The sequence below is a fragment of the Equus quagga genome, chromosome 2 (genome assembly GCF_021613505.1).
Source record: "Equus quagga isolate Etosha38 chromosome 2, UCLA_HA_Equagga_1.0, whole genome shotgun sequence".
NCBI lineage: Eukaryota > Metazoa > Chordata > Mammalia > Perissodactyla > Equidae > Equus > Equus quagga.
In genome coordinates this window covers 76703866-76725793 of record NC_060268.1, presented here as the reverse complement: position 1 = coordinate 76725793, position 21928 = coordinate 76703866, and the positions used below count along the sequence as shown (strand labels likewise).

The 21928-nt window shown below is 44.4% G+C and overlaps 1 protein-coding gene across 1 annotated transcript in view; it reads left to right on the top strand.

Annotated features, from left to right (window-relative positions):
• The window catches only part of LOC124236000 (neuronal acetylcholine receptor subunit alpha-7), a 105576-nt gene that overhangs the window by 41218 nt on the left and 42430 nt on the right, over positions 1-21928 (top strand). Inside the window, exons 3-4 of the mRNA XM_046654603.1 lie at positions 9578-9622; positions 20055-20164. Coding sequence (XP_046510559.1) covers positions 9578-9622; positions 20055-20164 — 155 coding nt within the window. The remainder of the gene's footprint in view (positions 1-9577; positions 9623-20054; positions 20165-21928) is intronic.

Genomic DNA, 21928 nt, shown 5'->3' with positions numbered 1-21928 from the left:
CCTTTTGAACCCAACTTCGCACCAAATCCACACTCAGGGCTCTGTTGGGATCCCCTGATCTCTGGCTCATGTCTTTAGAGGACCTCACTTGTGATGGAACATACTGCAGTCAGTTTCCTGACAGAGTTCATTGGAAAAGTCTGGTGCTGAAGCTACACACGTTTCCCTAACTCAGGCATTTGTAGGCGTCTGGCTGTGCATGCTGTTGTCTGCTTTTAGTCCAGTCAGATAAAACTTGTTATGTGCTGTATTTGTTGTAAACCGTGAAGGAAATGCTTGGATGCTGATTCACTTAGGATGATGGCTTAAGCATAAAGGGAAATATATTGTTTATGTCCAGGGAGAGTTTAGGTAAAACTTAATTCATGGTTCACCCTGTATAACTCAAGCCCCATCTTCCTCCCTGTCTTTCTCCTGCACTCCACAATCCCCCCCACCTCGACCTGACCTTCACCACTATCCCCACTTACCAGCTCTGCTAACTCAAAGCAGGTTCTCCTCTCTGTGAGGTTCCACTCTCATGATCCACTTCTCAGGCTTCATTCCTACAGATTTGGTCGTTTGGGGGTTGATAGGGAGGCCCTGCCTCTTACAGATTGGAAAGGTCTTTCAGTCCCAGTTGAAAGTGCATTCTTGAACCCCTCCCCCTTCCCAGGGGAGGATGGGGTAGTGCTTGGGATGGGGTCCACCTAGCAGGAGCCAAATGGCCACAAGGTTGGGATGAGGGGGTGGGTCACTTCCCAGGGGATCCTCTTGTACCTCTACACACAAGCAGCTGGAGCAGCTTGGCGATGTGGTCTTGTCCTCTCCAATGTGGCACTGGGCTGCAGGGGAGAGAAAATCAGTTGTGTTGCCCAGATCAAGGCCCTAAGTTCAGGAGACTCACCTGCCCCTTGTTCACCAGATAGGCATACTTCCCAAAGGAGTCAGCCTGATGGGCCAGTTTTCTATGATTTGTTAGGATGTGTCTTACCTGGGATTATGTCAGTAAGGAATTACACACTGACCTGTTGGAAAGAAAAAAATAATGTGTTATACTCTGGCCTAATTTTTTAAAATTCCCCAAGTATTCTAAAGATGTTCAGGATTAACTTTGATAGTTCAAAATAGAATAAAAGAGTTCAAGATCGCTTTGGGGAGTTCTAGACGCAGAAGTTTTCCAAGGACTGTAGTCTCTGCCTCTGTGGAGTCTGTTGGAGCAGCGTCTATAGTACCAGGCTCTTCAGGGTGCTGTGTTTTAAAGAGCCGTAGCAGAACACATTTCCTTTATTTGTCAGTATTTAGCAGTACTGTTAGAAATAAGTGTATATCTATAAATAGCTCAGCTGTGATTGAGGTGTTCCAGAACTTTAGCAAGGAAATAGTGAAGTTCCTTAGCTATGCTGGTGGAAGACCAACTTTCAAAGAGTGAAGGGAGTCATGTGGCATACACTCTTTCTCAAAAGATCCATATCTGCACATTCATTCATCACAGAATAACCATTAACCCGTTAAGAAAATTAAATGGTGGCATCCACATATTTACCTTCTAAGCATGGATTTCAGTGAGAATAAAACCACTGTAATTATGTGCCACCTCTAAAAGTAGGTAGTCTGAGGTAGAGAGAAATGGTCAGTTTGGGCAAACTCTCTAAGCCTCTTCAGTACCTTTGCATTGGAGGAATTTTTCTCTGATAATTAAAAGGTGGAGAACTTTACTATGTTTTAGGCACTTTTTATTTTGCTACCTATTTAATCTTTGCAACACTGGAGAGACGGCAATCACTCTATTTTTATAAATAAGGAAACAGTCTCAGAAAGCTCACTGGACCACATCAAGTCCACACAGTACCAGAGCCTGGGTCCCAGGTCTGTGTGTGACGTATAAATGTTTCACATCGTATCCCCAAGACATAGAGCCTTCAGCAGCCCACAAACGAGAACAGAGATGGAGCAGGGGTCTGGACAGACCCCAGGGCCCAGGAACTGGGAGATGTTAGGAATGCCCAAGCCTACCCCAGCGGCTCTCAAACTTTGAAGCTCAGGACCCTTTACTCTCATAAAAGTTACTGAAGATCAACTTCATTTTTTTTGTATGTGGGTTTTATCTATCACTATTTACTGTGTTAGAAATAAAAAACTAAGGGGTCCAGCCCTGTGGCCAAGTGGTTAAGTTTGTGCACTCTGCTTTTGGCAGCCCAGGGTTTCACCACTTCAGATCCTGGGCACAGACCTAGCACTGCTCATCAAGCCATGCTGAGGTGGCGTCCCACATAGCAGAACCAGAAGGACCTACAACTAGAATATACAACTACGTACTGGGAGACTAGGAATCTTTGGGGAAAGGAGGAAGAAAATAAAAGGAAGATGGGCAACAGATGTTAGTTTAGGTGCCAATCTTTAAGAAAAAATAAATAAATAAAAACTAAGAGGGGCCGGCCTGGTGGCGCAGTGGTTAAGTGCACATGTTCCGCTTTGGTGGCCCGGGGTTTGACGGTTCGGATCCCAGGTGTGGACATGGCACCACTTGGCAAGCCATACTGTGTCAGGCATGCCACATATAAAGTAGAGAAAGATGGGAACGGATTTTAGATCAGGGCCAGTCTTCCTCAGCAAAAAGAGGAGGATTGGCGGCAGATGTTAGCTCAGGGCTAATCTTCCTCAAAAAATAAAGCAAAACAAAACTAAGAAAACATTTTAAAGTCTATTAATTCCTTTAAAATTATAGCAAACCCATGCTATGTTAGCATAACTAATACTTTATGAAAAATAATTCTATTTTTCCAAGTACAACAAATTTAGTGAGAAGGGTAGTATTGTTCCTTATTTTTGCAAATCTTCTTAATATCCAGCTTAATGGAAGTCAGCCGGTTTCTCTTATCTGTTCTGCATTCAATCTGCCACTGATATATGTTGTCATGTGGCCTCTGCAATGCTCTACCGAAAGCTCATGAAGAGCTGATGGTGAAATAGGCTAATAACATAATGATGTGCCAAAAGTTTTGATTTCACTGATCCTCTGAAAGTATCTTGAATACTCCAGGGTACCCAGGCTGTACTTTGAGAACTTCTGTGCCATGCAGATACCAGAGGGAACCATTTTCCATTAGTGTCACCTAAGCATTCGCTGTTATGACATTGGGGCAGAGTCACGTGGTGGCTCAAACACAGATATTGAGCTAAACAGACAAGGGGTTAGATCTCAGCTTCTATACTGAGCCTAGGGCCGTGAGCTCATTTTGTTTCACAGTTTCTATCTTTTTTCATCCCTTTCCTCTTGATTATAAAGATGATATATGCTCACGGTAAACCATTCAAACAGAACAGAGACATGTAAAGTTAAATTTGGAAGCTCTCTCATAATCCCCATTATTAAATGAGTGCGCTAATAGTACTGAATTTGCTGGATTGTTGTCATGACGCTGAAATGAGTTTAAAAAAAATGTGTGTTTATGACATTTGGAAGAATGCAAACTCTATTTAAAGTTTAGCTAGGTTATTGTCAGATATCACTTACTGACATACTCTGTGATGAAAATCATGTGCTTGTTCATCTTTTGCCCATTTTTCTATTGGATTGTCTGCCTGTTTCTTATTGATTTTAGGAGTTTATTTCTTATTCTAGATATAAGTCCTTTGTCAGACCTAATATCCCACTGACGCAGGGAAAATCACAGACTCTCAGTTTATTATTTTGTAAAAGTAGGACAAAAATATGGTTGGTGTAAAGACTAAATTAAATAAAAGAAGTAATCCAGAATGCTACACAATATGAATTTATATTATCCAGCATTTTTCTCTGTAAACAAGAATTTAGACACAAATTTATTGTTATCTATTTCTTCTCAGCATCGACACAAAAGCAAAGAGAAAGTGTTGGGAGCTCAGCAAAGTAATGTTGAACAATGTCACCCTATAACTTCTGGAAGAATATCTGCTGTAGAAATTCAAGATATTGTATTAAACATCATCAGAACAGTTGTACTTTAAAGCAGATGCATGATTATTCCTGGAGATTGAATTTAAAAAGCATGCTGCTTAAACTGTACTTTTTTTTGAAAAACCACTTTATTGAGGTATAGTTGACATTGAAAAAACTGTACATATTTAACATATACAATTTGGTGAGTTTGGAAATAAGCATATACCAGTGAAACCTCCATCACTCGTGGGGGTACCATAAACATAGCCATCACCTACACATGTTTCCTCTTGCCCTCTTTATCAATTAGTATTTCTGTGATAAGAACACTGCCAAACTTTAAAATAAAACAGCTGGTTATTTTACCAGCAAAACAAGTTTATTCAGTAATAGCCAAAGAATTGCAGTTCAGGATGTGCATGCTATGGCAGACCATAGGCAAATCCAGCAAATAAGGGAGGCGAACTTATTTTATAGAGAACAAAGGAGGAAATTGGGAGGAGTTGTTTTGAACAAAAGTACATTGGAGAAAAGCAAGAGTTCAGCATCACGATGGCTTCTTATTGGCTGGGTTGCTGGGTGTAGTTGATTTTTGTTTGGGATGCAACGTATACTTCTTCCTATAGTTGATGATTATTTCCTGTTGACTGCTTTCTGTTGTGGGTCTGTAATTGACTATCTTCCTATAATTGACCTTGAGTGGTACTGCATTGAATGGGAGCTCCCCATTCTGGCCCCATGACTCCATTTTAAATGAAGTTTCCCTTTATCAATTTTCACAACACTTAACATAAGATATACCCTCTTAGCAAATTTTTAAGTATACAATACAGCATCATTAATTAAAGGCTCTCTGCTCACAGGAGATCTCTAGGACTTGTTCATCCTGCACAACTGAAACTTCATACCACTGGACTAATACCTCCCATTTCCCCCTCCCCCCATCCGTGGCAGCCACTATTCTACTCTGTGCTTCTGAGTTTGATTATTTTATGTTCCTCATACAAGTGGAGTCATGCAGTATTTGTCTTTCTCTGTCTGGCATATTTCACTTAGCTTGTCCTCCAGGTTCATCCATATGCTGTCGCAAATGGCAGGATTCCCTTCTTTTTTAAGGCTGAATAATATTCTGAAGTGCTCAGATTAAAAAACAAAAGAGAGGTGTAAATCAGTTGGCTTTGGAGGTGCTTTGCCACACAGGCCTTCTGTGATTCCATGGCAGCCATGGGTCCTGTCTCCTCCTGTCTGGTCGTGGGGGCAGGAAGAAGAGTGGGTCTTGGGGGAGAGCTGTGTGTGTGTGTGTGTGTGTGTGTGTGAGCAGCTACCCAGGGACAGCCACTGGCACTGAGTCACACTTGACAGCTTGTATGACGCTGCCCTCATCCCTCCCACTCCAGGAGGGGATCAGGGTAGCTGGTATCTCCCCATTTCCCAGAAGAGAACATTGATACCCACAGAAACCAAGTGCCTGATGACTGGAGAGCTGAGATTGGAGCCCAAAGGGTCTTCCACTGGCATGGAGTCTGCTCCTCCACGCTGTCCTGCCGGGTTGCGTCAGGGCAGTGAAGGCTAGTGGTGACCTGAGGGTCTGAAATCACTGAAACCCATGCTCAGATCCTGTGCTGCTTGCTGTTCTTCAGAGAGTGTGCCTGGTTATTTATTCAGAGACCCTTGTACCAAGGTTTGGGACTAGGGTTCGGAAATATTATTTCCCCTCCCTCCAAGAATCCCAGTGTCTGACCACAGTGTCATCCAGCTTGTAAGGGAAGAGACTGTAGAATCCAACTTCATTAGCTGACTCACGATTTCAAACAAGTTCAAGTACAGCACAGGAGACTATTGGCTTTGGTGTCAGTGAAGGGTATTTAGGTGAGAGAGAAGGAAATTTCCCTTCTGGGGTGAAGAATTGGGTTTTGTCCTTATGAAGATTCTGGGCAATGGGAGTGGAGACCCTGCCTGCATTGCCAGCAACATCCTTCTGCCCAAGGCCAGAGGGATATCTGGGAACTGCAGATCCGTCTGCCGACTTTCTAAATCAAAGCCTTGATCATTGTCCCCAGTTCTCCATCTCACTTCAGTGTGCGCAGTGATGTGCAAACTTTGAGGTACAGTGGCAGTTGGATGCAGAGCTGAAGTCGTGCTGGGCCTCGGCCCTCTTGCAGAAGACTTACTCAGGAAGCAGGCCACTGTGGGAGGGTGGCACGAAGGAAGGGCAGAAGGCCAAGGTAGGGGGTGTGGACATGGGCATCAGGGTGTGGGAGGATACCTGGCCACTGCAGACTTTGCAGGCCCTGAGTCACCTGGGCCGCACCCTCGGAGAGCCACCAAGGGGTGGAGTGGGAGGGGTGTCAGTGTCGTCTCCAGGCAGGTGGCCATCCTCCGTGTTTACCACTCCAGAAACTGGTTGCTAAGTCCTTTCTGAAGTAGGCTGGACTATTGTTGGACAGGAAGGTTCTTCCTCATGTCAAACTGAAATCTACCTCCTTAATTCCTCTGCTTGCCACTCCTGATTCTGCTGTTGGAAGCTGCAGGTCTGCCTGAGTTGCTTGGAGACCCTGGTGAGTCAGGAGGCAGCCCTAGCCCAGTGCTGCCTGGCTAGCCCTGGGCTTGAGCAGGATAAAGGGGGAGGGTGGAGGGCAGGGCAGCCCCAGAGGGTGAGAACTAGCAAGGTGTTGAAGGGTGAGGGGTGTACTTGGAGGGTGTGAGGGGTCATGTCTTTTGGTATTACAGGATAACAGCATGTAAAGATGAAGGGTTGTTCTTAGAACTCCACCCCTCATCACTCTAGGTAAGGTCTGTCTCTCTGTCATCTTCTCTGAAGGTGCTGTTCCTTTCCTCTGGGACCTTGTCACTATTTGTAATTAAGGTGTGTCATTGTTAAATTGTGTAATCCCAACCCCCCATTGACATTTTATATTCTACGAGCTCAGGGACAATGTCTGTTCAGTTCTCACTGTGCATGTCAGACATCATAATGCCTGAAACAGGAAATGCTCCATAAATATGTTGAATGAATGAATGAGCACTTGGCTGAACTATGGCTTGTAGAAAGGGCTTGTGTGTGGTGCTAAAGACTTTAGACTTAATTCTTTGTGCAGTGGCGCTGGAGGAGGCCCGAGAGCCCCATCTGGAACTGAGTGCAGGTCAGACTGTGTCGGGGGCGGTGTGTCAGCTCGAGCTGCTATAACAAAAATACCACAGGCCGGGGGGTTTAAACATCACATGTTTATTTCTCACAGCTCTAGAGGCTGGAAAATCCAAGATCATGGCATCAGTAGATTTTGTGTCTGGTGAGGACCTGATTCATAGAGCTGTCTTCTCCCTGGGTTCTCACGTGGCAGAAGGGGCGAGGGAACTCTCTGGGTCCCTTTTGTAACTCACTAATCCCAGTCACGAGAGCTCCACTTTCCTGACATAATCATCTTCCAAAGGCCCCTCCTAATACCATCACAGTGGGGGTTCAGTTTCAACATAGGGATTTTGGGGGGACAGAAACATTCAGTCTGGGCGGAGAGGCACACTGCACACTAGGGTGGGAAAGAGGTGGAACACCTTGTCAGAGTGCAGACTGAGCGAGCTGAGAGCCTCAGCTAGTGGGTGGCCCTGGGATGGGGAGGGTGGAAGGAGACCCACTCTGAGAGTGCAGACAGCAGCCTCTTCCCTGGTCCTGCAGGCATTTCCTCCCTAGTCTCCATGCAAGGCTCCATTCCTGGCATCGCTGGCTGCGCTCTCAGGTGGTGGCTGGCTGCTGCTCAGTGTTGATTACAGTTTGAAATGCCATACTTCAGTCCCATGCTGCGACACACCACAGAAATTCTGTTTCACTCTAATGAGGTTTCAGTTAGAATGTTGGAAAGAAGAAAGCCTTTTAATTAGATTGGTAATAATTGAGCTCCCAAACCACAGCAACTTTTCTCTCAGAAGATGAAGACACAGAAGCAATTAAAAGAAGGAAAGCCACCTAAATGGAACACTAGCTAATTTTAAATCCATTAAAAGCAACAACTTCTTAATAAGGTGAAGCAACAGATATATGTCCTAAAAGAGTTTATCAGTGCTTTTAAATAATATTGGAGATTGAACTAGAACTGGGGTACTCCTGCCATTCAAATGCGTGGCTCTGTTAGGACCATTTTCTCAGTTCAGAGTACGGAGAAATGTTAGTTCCACAACTTTTTCCACCAAAAACCCTGGCATATTTTATTTTGCAAAATGGGGGATGCATTTTTCTTGTAACAGAATTGGCAGCTGCTTCTGGACACAGCCCCCTGCCTTGGACCCTTGGGACTTGTCGTCTGTTCCTCCCCAGGCAGCTCTGTCTTCTCTGCAGGATTCACAATCCCTGCTCCCCCAAATCTCACCTCTCTAAGGTGCCCAGGATGTGAGCACCTGGGGCAGGGTCATTGATGCATCAAAGAATCTCTGCCAACTCCTTACCTGTTCAACACATTTTTATTTTAATGAGAAGAAGCATCCATTTCTGATTTGCATCCCTACCCTCTGTCAACGCCTCAGCAGATGTCATGTTGTTCCTGACATCGGGTCTGTTTTTGTGGATGCCATCAGTGAACCAGGCCAGGTAGCCCCTGTTGCAGGAGCTCACGGTCTCAGCTTCTGTGCACATCTGCATGGGGACATTGATGAATACTTTCACCTGAAGAGGGTGGCAGTTGCTGATTTATAGGATCCTTTAGGTTGGAATTGAGTACTAAGTACTGAATAACAGCATTCTCAGTGTAACTATTGCAGGAAACTTGCTCCTTTGTCTCTATGCGCACTGGCTTTTGCTAGGCTTTGCTGGGTTTGTCCAGCTGTGATAAAAAGCTGGTTGTATCCCAGTTGGAAAAGCTGATGTTGACTAGAATCTTCTTTAGGTGCCCTGTGCCAGGGAAAAGCCACAGTTGATACAGCAGCCCAAGCTCCAGTTTAAGTGTAGACTTGGCACCCTGCTGGATCCCATACTTAGGCAGTTTGGAAACGAAAAAAGGGGCTCTTGAGTGAGAAGGATCCAAGTTTGAATGGCTCCTTCGTAAAATCACCTCACCCTTCTGACCTTCAGTTTCCTCACCTGGACAGGATTTATCTTACGGGTAATTGTCAAGGACCTGGCATGCTGCCTGGTAGATCAATAGGATGAGAGAAAAGGCAGACAGACCCTCAGGGACCATGGAGAACGTGACCCACACAGCACCATCAGCACATGGCAAGGCAGCTGACAGAGGCCATGCACCATTTCCCAGGGAGGGAAACATACAATACTTACAGTTGTTTAAAACCCTGTATGTTCTGGTAATAAGTTTGAATTAAAAAAATTGAAATTTGCACCTAATTTTATATATATTTTTAAGTTATAAAAAATGTACTAATGAGAAAAATAAGCTAAAACGTGGGCAGATGTCATCTCTGGAGGTGAGGTTGCGGCGTTTTAATTTTTCCTTTTTATGCTTTTCCATCTTTTGTAAGTACTCTATAATAAATTTGTATTACTTCAGAATAAATAGAAAAGCTTCACTTTGGAGAAATGGTGCTTGAGTGTGTTTGAAAGTGCTTGGTGCATTCTGATTTTCACACACTCCAGCAGTCATAACAGTCAGTTTCCAACATGAATAATTGTATCATTTCTTCTTTTGTAAACCACATAAACCATATTTCTGAATTTTTTTTTTTCCTTTAAAGGATGAGAAGAACCAAGTTTTAACCACCAACATTTGGCTGCAAATGGTAAGTTGAGACAATGGCAGTCCTCACCCATGGCTCTTCCTGCTCTTGCTTCTGAGATGCTTGTGTTTGAATTGCAGGGAAAGCAGAGGTCCTTTGAGAAAAGCCAGGACTGTCACCTCTTACTCCAATAGCCCAGCAGTGAAGTACAGCGTCCCGCCTTTGGATGTGTCGCTCTGCATTCTGCAAGGCTCACATGTGTTTGTATTTCACTACAGGGTGATTTGGGGAAATTTCAAAAGCACTTCATGCAACACAAATTTTAAGATGTAGATCTGCATTTAGATGTCCACAGCCTGCACCATAACCGGTCCCCATGGCTCAGGAGTGCCTGCCTTGCTCTCCAGTCCCTCCAGAGGTGCATATTTGCATCCACAGGGTGTTGCCTAAGCCAGAGATCTTCACACTTCCTGTTCTGGTGATGCCTGTGAGAAGGTTGAAATGTTATATTCTTCCATTCATGGATTTTTAGCTTGACATCCTAAAATTATAATCTACATTTAATTAATTGCTAATTATGTCCCTTCCATCAAACTGTAAATATTGACATTTGAAAATAAAATAGTCTCTATTTTAAGTGGAATCTAAATGCCACAGTAATTTGATGCCCAGATCATTCATTTAAAAAATATACGAACAAGCCCTTCTTCAACTGCCAGATGTTTTACATAGCCCCGTTTTCTCTTTGTGCTTGCATTTCTATTCCACTTTCCACACATAACTTTATCCTAATATGGTATAATTTTATATTTGAAAGTCCTTTTTAATCATTCTGTCTTGGTTCTCTCAAATGTAAATATTTACATAAAATTATTCCCTCAGAAAAGAAGTGTTAAATTTCTTTCTTCTGGATTGATTTAGAATTACCATGATTATTGGTAATTCTTCGAGGTGATACTAATTACAAATTTTAATAAATAATTATTAAGCATAAAAATTGGAAATTAATCTCTGTATCAAAGATAGGGCTTTGTTTTAAATTCATTTATGTATTCATAGATGACTTTATTACTAGAATCAAGGTGTTGATACAGATTTCACAATCAATTCTATAACTTTTAAAAATAGATGTAGTAAAAGGTATAGTTCATAATGAGAGACATTTTGTCACAGCAGTGTAATTCAATTCCTTGAACTTCTTCTAGATTGCATGCCAAAAATAATATCATTTTCTTCAAGGTATCAGCTCACAGCTTGATTAGTTTCTCCTTCAATTTTGCTGAAAGCAAAGAATTAAAAGAATTAAAGCCCATCTGATCTTTGGAAGTATTTGTCACCCAATTTTTAACACAATTCACATAGATACTGGTATTTTGAATGGACCCTTTATTTGCTTCTGGGGTCAATGTCCCAGGATAAGAGTTGAGATAAGAGAAATAGTTTTTCTTTGTAAAGTGGGGGTAGGAGAAGTGAACTCAGAGGTAAAGGTGACACCCACATGGTTCTTAGGCAGGTGAGTTTTAGGGGTAATGCAAGTGGAAGCAGAAGGAGAGAAAAAAGATTCACTTATAGCCATCTGCTGCGTGTCGCAGGGTGCGCTTAGCTGTGTCTGAGACCCCTTGTAGAACCTACCCATAATGGGCAAAGCAGAAACCCTTGGGAATTTTCCCCACAGGATTTAAAGCAACACTCTTCAGTGAGGGAATCCCACCCTCACACCTGTGCCCACTTACCCTTAGCTTTCTTTTGCCGTGGGTGCAGGATCTGTGCTCCCTTTGAAGGCCAGTCCTTCCTCCAGGGGACAAGGTCTCACCTCCTGGGACCTGCTGAGAACCTTGCTTCACAATGTCCCTATGCCTCTGGCATCATCATTCTCCATGTGTCATTCTCGTTGGCAAGCAGGCATGCTGTAGCATGTCCCCATCAACCCTGCCCAGCGACTCCTTGGTTTCCTCCTCACCTTTACAGCAAGGTTTCTCCAGGCAGTGTCCTCCCATTGTCCTCATTCTCTCTCCTTCATTCTCAGCTAAATTCACCCTTATTTGGCTTTGGGCAAGCAAACCACTAATCCCAGGTTGTTAAATGCTATAAGTAGTGGTTTATCCCAATTTTTTTGATAAAAAATTTTAAAGATATTGAAAAGGTGAATTTACAGTGAGCATCCGTATATCCACCTCCTAGATTCTGTGATTAGCACTTGACTCTCCGTGCTTTATCCCATCTCTGGCCATCTGTCCATTTTTCTATTGATCTAGCTTATTTTTTAATGCAGTTCAAAGTAGAATAGTGGACATCGGTGCACTTTCACTGCATATTTTATGCAGATCTTTGAGTTTATATATTTTTTTCCTTCCTCTCATGGCAAAGTTCACATACAATGCTATGCGCATATCCTAAGTGTATCAGGCAATGAATTGCCTGTGATGTCTTCATGTCTGCAGCCCTGCCCCCATCCAGGAGCAGAACTGCACCATCATTCTGAGGATACTGAGTCCCTTTCCTGCCAATTCCTGCCCTACCCTCACCGCTCCTCAGTGGGAAGGAACACCATTGTTCTGGTTTTTCCAGTGATTAATTTTTTCTCTTTATCTTACTCGACCTCTCAGGAGCATTTGATAGAACTGAATTGTTCCCTCTTCCTTGAAATCCTTCTTCACTGAGTGTCGGGATAGCTCTCTGTTAGGTTTTCGTCTTAACTCACTGGTGGTTCCTGAGTCCCTTCTGCTGTCTCTTCATGTCTCTCCAGCCATTCATCATTCCAGGAGCTGGAGGATCATTCTCCCGGCTTAAAGCACCTTTGATGAGCTCTAGCTACCTCCTTGGTGTCGCTATACAGGTGTCCAATAGGTTCTTAAACCCAGTATGTATCAAACTATCCCCTCTTTTCTCTTTCACACTTGCCCCTCCCATAGCCTTCTCCATCTGGATAAATAGTGTGTCCATTTATCGATACGCTCAGACCAAAAGCCTCAGAATCACTCGTTACTCTTGTCTTTCTCACACACATCTATTCTGGCAGCAAATCTGGCAGTGAGACTTTCAAAATAGATCCAGGATCTAACCATTGGGCATCAACCCCATTGCTTCCATCCTGGTATAAGCCAGAGTCATCTCTCACCTCTGTTATTACAAAGCCTCCTAGCCAGGTTTCCTGTGTCAGACCTTACCTCCCCTGGTGGTGCCTCTTCTCATCATAGCAGTCAGGGTGATCCTAGTTAAGAGACGATAGAAGTTCAGCCTTGAGCCTTCTTGGCTCAGACCCCTACAGGGGTTCCTGTCTCGCTCAGCGGCATATGAACTGAAATCTTTGAAGTGGCTTTTGACTCCCTGCCTGCCTTGACCCTGCTTCCTCTCCCATCACTGCACTCCTGGATGTCCTGCCCACATCTCCTAAGCACACATCCACCTCAGGGCCTTTGCCCAGAAAGCTCTTTCCTCAAGAACCACTTGATTTTCTCCCTCACTTCTTAACAGTCTCTTCCTCAAGGTCACCTTTTCAGTGAGGTCTTCCCTGAGTTCCCATGTACTGTCTCAAACCCTCTCCTCTTCCTGGAGCTCACTCTATTCTCTTTACCCTGTGTCTCAGTCAGCTTGGGCTGCTATAACAAATACCATAAACTAGGGGGCTTATCAACAACAGACATCTATTCCTCACAGTCTGGGTGTTAGAAATCCAAAATCATGGTTGTTGCCAGTGTGATTGGGTTCTGTTGAGGACCCTTTTCCGGATTGCAGACAGGCACCTTTTTGTTGTGCCCTCACATGGTAGAAAGAGTGTGAGCTAGCTCTCTGGCCTCTTTTCTTTTCTTTTCTGGACATTTCCTATTTTTTATTGTATCTTCCCTCAGTTATCTACACTTTCTTCTTTTTTCTCTGGCCTCCTCTTAAAAGGGCTCAAATCCCCTTCATGAAGGCTCTACCCTTATGACCTAAGCACCTCCCCAAAGCCCTACCTCCTAATAGCATCACATTGGGATTAGGGCTTTGACATTGGAATTTTGGGGGGAAACAAACATCTCATCCATCACCGCTGCTTCATTTTGTTTCCAAAGCACTTGTCACCGTGTGCCATCCTTCGCACTGTGTATTTGTTGATGGGACCTGGGTCTCCCTCCCTGACTAGGATGTGTGCACGAGGAGGCCAGGGCTCTGTTTGGATACCCCCACCTCCTAGCCCACTGCAGGCACCGAATGAATAAGTTTTATGGAATGAATGAATGAAACAAAAACCTCAAGGTGAACCCAGGAGGGGCTAAGATACTATGATATGAAATAAGCCAACTCTCAAGTAACTTTTGAACACTGTGGGATAAGATAAAGCTCTGGGAATTTGGGAAGATGATGCAAATGCTTCTGTTTTTACATAAAACTATATGTTTCCCATGCCCTGTAAGGTACAGAACTGCTGTTGACATTTTTCTTACAGAGAGAGACATACCTCATATGCTCGTGACATATTAGGTCCTGGACAGGTTTGTCTCCCTGGTGCCTGTATTTCTTACCCCTCAATAAGCAATTATCTTCAGCAACGTATATGATTTGGCAATTTCTTTTAGAGAGTGATGGTTTCCAGAAAAAACGTACATGGATTATTGCACTGAGTTCTGGTGCTCCATAGATAAGCACCCTTGCTTTGGGTGATGTCACCAGAGACCTCTAAATTTCTTTCAAGCATAACTTATTTCTCATTAAGACTTGCACTTGCGTAAGCATCTGCAGCTTCATTTGTTTTAAAACTCAACTTTTAATCTCTTTGACTGATTCAGCTAATCTTTTTGAGCACCTGCTATATGGAAGACATTGAACTAGGCCATGTGAGGGGGACCCAGAATTGGATGAGACCAGTTTCTTCTTTCAAACCATTTATAATCAGGCTGTGAAATTTACACTCTAAAAAAAGTTAAAATATCAAGAACAAGTAACTCCCTAGAGACGTGGCAGGAGGCAGGCTCATAGTATGGACAATGGATCCCCCAGGTGGGAGATATCTCTGCTTTACAGGAATGGAAGAGAGAGAAGGAAAGACATAGACTCTTTTAAATGTGAAGATCTGGCAGCATAGGCATTTCTAGGTGTGGCATCATTAATTAATACTTGTTTTAGGCACCCATCATATGGAAAACATGCATGTGTCCTTATAAAGCTAAGTGACATATTTATCTAGAAAATGGCACCTGTAGCTCATGTAGCAGCTGTAACACTGGCTCCTCACTGAATCTTAGGAGGTTACAAGTATCTTGGGTTTAGAACAGACCTTAATAGTTATATGATCAGAACATCTGGCCTAGCCAGTGCTTCCCTCTGGAAAGCCATGGCATTCCTTCTGCAGTCACAGCAGGGACATGGGGAACTCAGATGTCACCATGACAGGCCGTGGAAGCTGCCCCGGGGCTATTTAGAAAACCACCACCACCTTGATTTCTGGTCTTCTGTGTTCTCCAACTAGTGGCCAGAATGGCCTGACCCGGCAGGAATCTTGGGTACAAACAACAAATGAAGCTCGATATCGAAGGCTAACAGAGCTGGAGTCCCGAGGGAGGACAGACGTGAGCAGGAGGGGAATGGAGAGCTTAGGAAATGGCTCTCAGCAGTTGGATTTTCTCTCCCAGAGTTTCATATTGCTGAATTCCTGTTCTGAAAATCTGAATCCGCATAATATTTTCTCCAGGATATTTAAGCTCTGAGGTCAATATTCTGCAAATGATAGATTTTCTATACATTCAAAATAGAAGAGGCAGAAAAGTTAAAAAAAAAAGAGTTCTCTTTGTCCTACAGTTTGATTTTGTTTTCGTGTCTCTCACTTAGCTTGATTTTGTAGGAATTTCCAGTTCTTTAGATTACTAAAGGGAGAGACGGTGACTTCACCACTTACCTCTTCATATTCCTGGGAGGAAGCAGCAGGTGTATTTTCTCTGTGAGTTAGTTTTATCATTTTGGGAGGCCTGTCAGACAATCTGATTTTAATCCATGAGAAGAAATGAAGAAACCATGTCAGTTTCTGAAGAGACATTTGAGCCATCTGAAGCTAATTGTTTTTCTTTTTAAAAATTGTCTTCTCTTATTTTGGAATTTTGACTATTCTTCTGGCTTTACATTTCCCATCCTTCTAATGTTTATTCTCTATTTTTTACCTGCTAATCATGGAGCTAATAGCTGTTATATCGTAGAATGTTAGTTTGTAAACATATTTTTTCTAAAATGTTTACCTTTTTAATTTCTGCATTCTTTATCACTTTATCTCTGACACACAGAAATGCCACAGATTATGCTCATAGATAAGCCAGCCCTTGGCTTGCTTAGGGCCCTGAGAGCAATCCATGGCTTAGGGTGATGTTTCAATCATTATATCTCACTGAGAGAAAAAACTTTTGGGGAAGTGAGTAGGAGGCCGCTTTCTTCCTCTGAGATCAAAATAGTTTGGCAGGAAGAATTTTCAAAACATATATATGGATGGAGTTTTCTAACACCAGATACTTGGTGTCTTCCACACCAACAGACAATTCTCTGAATCTCGGAACACCAACTTGGTGTCCAACCTTTCAATTCGATTCTGACACCATCTACCTGGAGTTAGCTTGAGATCTCACAAGTTAAGGCCTCAGTTCCACAAAACTGCCCCCACTTCAGATGCCTGCTGCAAATGGGGTGCCCAGGCTGTGCACACTTCGTCCAGCTGCGTTCAAATTCAGAGTTTCCCACTATCCCCTTTCAGGTACAGTAATTTTCTGGAACAGCCCATGGAACTTAAGAAAACACTTTACTTACATCCACCAATTTATTATAAACAGTACAGCTCAGGGATAGCTGGATGGAAGAGATGCGTAGAGGAGGTATGGGAGGAGGCGCAGAGCTTCTGTGCCCTCTGTGGCAAGACACCCTCCTTGCATCTGAATGTGTTCACCAGCCTAGAGGCTTTCTGAATCTTGTTGTTCAAGGGTTTTTATAACCCAGTCTCCATAGAGATAGGAGTGGAGTGAGGCTGAAAGTTCTCACCCCCTAGTCATGTGGTTGGCCTTTCTGGTCACCAGCTGCAAGATGGCATCCTTGGCCTATCTAGGGGCCCACCCTAAGTCACCTTACTTCATTAGAATAACCTCAGGTGTGCTCAAAGAGGGCTCTTTATGAGTAACACAAGACACTCCTATCACTCAGAAAATTCCAAGGGTTTTAGGATCCCTGTGCTGGAACCTGGGATGAAGACCAACTATATTTTTTATTATACCATAAAGGATTTTTTCTAAAAACACAGACAACTTTCCCATTCTTCGCTCTTGCTATCTCTTTCTCTCTTGCTATAAAGATTTCCAGACATGCACGTACACACACATTTAAAAAGAGTTTCTAAGAGTGGTTCTAGTGGGCCCAGTTCTCAGCTCCACAGAAGGATAGGGATTCTCTACAGTGCCTTTTAGATCAAGGGCCCCTTCCTGTCCCATGTGTCCCCTTTAACACCCCACACATTCCTGTCGAAGATTGAATGAGAAGAATCACACAGACGTAGGGAGAGGAGGAAAAGCACAGACTTCTGGAGGTGAAGATCTGGGAGTGTTGGCGTTTCTAGATTGATGCTTATTTTCAGGTGCCCATATATGGAAAACATGCCGGGTGCTGTGTGTAGGAAGATTTTGCCCCGTGCCTCTGCCCTCCAGGACATTCCCAGGGATCTGCCTGGCAAGTGAGTGCTTTGAGAGGAAGCAAACCTCTTTCTGGGACTTAATATTTTACAAGCCCCTTTCTACATCGGTCCTTAGGAAACCTTCATGGAAACCTGAGGGATTGTGAGCTCTGCTCCGGCTCCCAGGGCACGCAGCACTGAGGTTCGTGCTCTAACTCCCAGCTCCGAATTGGTGCCCACTCTTCTCCACCTTTGCCTGCAGCTCAGTTGTTACAGCTCTCACATCCTCTAGGATTTTGTAAAATGGAGGAAACCCTCTTTCTTTTAAAGCCATCATTTATGACATGCCTACCAGGGTCATGTGATGTTTACGTAGTGCTACACACATTATCTCATGACATCCTTGCAGCTCTGTCCTGTGAGGTAGGGCACATAGGAGGAAACAGCAGCTCAGAGAGGGTGATTTACCTGCTTGAGCTCACATAGCTCTTCTCTACCAGAGCCCTGGTGCAAACCTTGGTCTCTCTGATTCCAAAGTGCCCAGCAGCCCTTCTCTCTGCTCCTAGGGTGGAGAGACCCAGCTTGGCTTTGGAGTAAGGAAGGGCACTGTGAGCTGATGGACAGCACTGGCAGGGATGAGGAGCAGCCCACGTGTCGTGGTGCAAAGTCTGCCAGTGCAGAGAGATTGGGTTGGAAGAACCAACGATTGATCACCCTGCTAATGTCAGATAATGCAGTTCTGAGTCCTGAGTCAGTGACTGACTAAAAAGGTGTTGCTTCTCTGTGCCCCAATCTCCTCTTGTAAATAGGAATGTAATCTTGCTGACACATCTGGATCCTGGTGAGCATGGGTATACATACACAGGACCCTGAGCGAGCAGAACGGCCAGGATGCATGCCCATGGGGCACATGCAGCTGAGTAAGAGCAGGATTCGGGATGGCAGGAGGAGATATAAAATTGCTGGGGAGGTGTCCTGCAACTCATATGTGGAGCTATTAGAAGAGGTTTATGTTTGGCTGACCAAGCACTCCCACTTCCCTGTGCCCATCATTTCAGCAAGCAGGGGAGATGAGTGTGTGCCTACCATGCTCACCTTTCTGGGCAGGTCTGGGAGCCCTAAGGCCTGCGCAGCATGGGGGTGATAGTGAAAGTAGCAGGCTGTATGGTAATCTGCCCCCAACTCAGAGAAGCATCCAGGGTGAGCTATGAGATCACAGTAAAGAAAGCACTGGGGTTGGGTCTGAAAGGGCTTATGCCCTGAATGAGGGAGAGAAAAGAAGGGAGCTCTGGCCAAATGGTGCAGAGGCTGAGCGGGCTGCAGCAAACACAGTTTAGCTGGTGCCCAGGCATTCCTGCAAAACAACTTGAACAAGACTGGCCCTTCCTGGGTGCGATGCTGTCCTGACCTCCCCTCTCCTCTCCTTCCCCTCCCCTCCATCAGCCACACACATCTAATTAGAAACAGCAGCCGGGTGGGTCTCTATCCTAACTGCCCCAGATGATTCTTCAGCACATTATACATTAACAAACACACCCTCGTTCTCAGAGGTCCATGGCTGTAAAATGGTGTTACTGCCCTGCCTATTACCTCGTCTGATTTCAGTCCCAGAACTGGGACAGCCATTCCTGACTTTTGCCTGCTCTCTCCAGAGAATGGTGGGATCTCTGGGACATGACCTTTAACTACTTGTTGCCAGTCTCAACAGCTTTGAAAATTAACTGTTTTTTCTCCCTTAATGTTTTTGTAACTTTGCATCAAATTCATTGGACTAAAATCAAATTGAAATTGCTGTACACTTGAGGCATTTCTTTGTCTCACTTGGTATAAATATGCATGTTTCACTGCAGAAATAATGATGCATTTGATTATGGGGAGCTGCCCTGGTCCCAGCTTGGGGTGTTACATCACATACCTTTCTAAATCTGAGAAAGTCTGAGCTCCAAAGCACAAGTGGCCCCAGGGAGATTGGATGCAGGATGGGCGCCCGTCCCAGGGCATGCCCTGATTATGGCACACTTGGTGGAGCTGCTGAGTTCAAACCTGCAGCCTTGAGAGCCGGGCAGGGTGCTATTGGTTGTATAACAGCTGCAGGTGGTTCCTACCTGAGCAGCCTTTACGGAAGTAGTGAACCCCAGGTAGGCCTGGTGTGTGAGGTCTGGGGAGGGAGGATCCCAGGCATGGCCTTCCTCTGGCAAAGGTCACTTGAGAATGAAATTAGGGCCTAGCCCCAGGAGATGTACTGTGTTTGTGGGAATATTTCCCGAGTCCTCACCTGCATCCTCATGTCCTAATTCAGTGTCTTACCACCAAGGCCGAGTGTTTACATTGTTCATTTCTGCCATCAGAAGCGCCAATCATGCAAGAAAATAAGAATTCAATTCTGAAAATTACCCTTAGAAGTTTCTGAGAGGTTCCTATGCAGCTGCACAATGTTGTTTCATGAAAATACATATCCTATATTTCTCCAGCCTGCTGCTTATTCCAACTGAAATAAGTGAACTTGTTTTTCCAAAGTGTCCTTACAATGGAAAACTTTGAAAGCAAAGTAGTTATTCATTTGGCTAGAAATAACCCATCTGCTGTGGGAGGGGAAGGCTTGTGGGCATGCAGTGGGCTGGAATTAACTGGAATGCTACTGTCTGAATGTGGTCATGGTGAAGGCAGGATCTTAAATGCCATTTTTATGTTATACATGGTCATTTTGGAAGGTATTATTGAATCCCCAATTTCCTTATATTTTATAGACAGCAACTCAATTGCATAAATAAATGTCTGGAACTCTCTTTGGCTTTGAACTTACCCAATAATTTCTTATGAGAAATATCATTAGACAAGGAAGCAAAGTGCTGCTTTAATGTCATTGCCTATATGTGTCAGTCTTGGACAGATCACTATTTACAGTGGAATATGTCAGAGTATCCGGGTGTGAAGAATGTTCGTTTCCCAGATGGCCAGATTTGGAAGCCAGACATTCTTCTCTATAACAGGTAAGCACAGTGTGCAAAAGGAAAAATGATTTTATTGTGGCATATGTTTAACAATAAAGCATATTTGAGTACTTTATAGAAATGCTGGGTACATTATTTATAATTAGACCGTTGCCCCCTTTGAGGCTCTGTAAGTGGCCAGGTGTTTAAAAATCAGCTCTGTCCCCCCTCCGGTGACCTCTGCTTTGGTGTGCAGGTTTGAGTCACCCGGCATGCTGCCTAAGATGACCATGTCCATAGGACTATGCATCATAGTGCATAGATTATTTCCCTGCATCTTGGCACTGAGGCATTCTTGCATGTGGCAGTACCTTTGCCTCCTGAATGGCACCAGTTGTGTTCAACGGCACGAGAGGTCGTTGGCCTGTAAGAGTGCTAATCGATTTCACCAGTGAAATGGAATGTATTTCCTTCCCAAGTGTCTTAGGCTCCCCCAGAAGTTAACTCCTGACAAGGATGCACACCTGGGGATTTTGAGAGATGTTGAGCTTAATACTCTCTGCTAACGTTCAGGCGCACAAAATGATGTGTTGTCTCAGTAGGCTCATGTGATTGTTCGTTAATGTGTGTGTGTGTGTTGGGGGGTCTTTCCTTAAGGAGGGGGACATGCTATCATTCTGTGTAAGCCACAGTTTTGAAAGGAGCATTGATTCAGGATAGGGTAAGCATTCCAAACATGTCCGTCACATCTCTCACTCTATTCCAGTTTGACATTAGAGTCCAGGCATGAGCCACTAACAGCTTTTGAGAGAGAATACATTTTCCATGCTGTGATGCGATTGGGTCACTGCAAAACAGCCATCTCTGCATCATTTCTGGGATGGGCTGCTTTATTTCCCTGATGGATGGTGAGAAAATTACAGTCACCAGACAGCTGGCCAGGCTGCTCTGAGGAGAGGATGAGCAGAAAAAAGCATCCTTGCTGGATGCTCATTCCAGGGGTTTCTTCGTTGCTTTATCCTGCTTTACTTTAAGCCTGAAGTTCAAGGATTTTTCTGAATGCAATCTTGCTCAAAGTGAACAGTGATTATAGATGGCTCCTCACCATTTTCACCTTTGGATGGAAGGAAAAGCATTGCTGGTATTGGCGGTTGCTTGCAGAAGAAAGCCTGGGCCCCAGCGACATGTCAGTTGCCGCTACACTATGCAACTGTGGGCAGCTGCCTCAGCCTCTCTGGGCCTCTCTGGGCCTCTCTGTTCTTGAGTCTGCAGATTCAGGTCTGGCTCTGAGACTGCAGTCCCCTGGCTACAGCTCTCTTCCTGTCACGCATTCCCATTACTCTGTGCTGATGGCAGAGCCTGGGTGGGGGCAATGTATGCAGGCCACATTTGGGTGCAGTGTGGTCCAGCCTGTGAGGGCTTGCAGTTATGCTAATAAATGAGTCACCAATGAAATAGAATGTATTCCCTTCCCAGGTGTCTTAGATTCCCCTGGAAGTCAACCCAAGACAAGAATTTGAGTGCGTGTAGTTTATTTGAGAGGACAAATGAGACAGGGAAGGGAGGGAAGCCAATATAGAATGTCTTAAAAAGCAAACTACTACTGTGCACGACAGGGCTCATTCCTATTGGGTTTCTCTGGGGTATTTATCTGCCAACTGCCTTCTGTCATAGGTTGACAGCTGCTTCCATGGATCTCAGCTCTGGACACCACCTCTGCTTGCCAGCCCCATGCATGGACTGAGTGTGCTCTGATAGCCAGAGCCTCTAGCCCTCAGCAGGGTTGCAGATAGTTGGAGTAGGCAGCTGTCAGGGCCTTGGGTT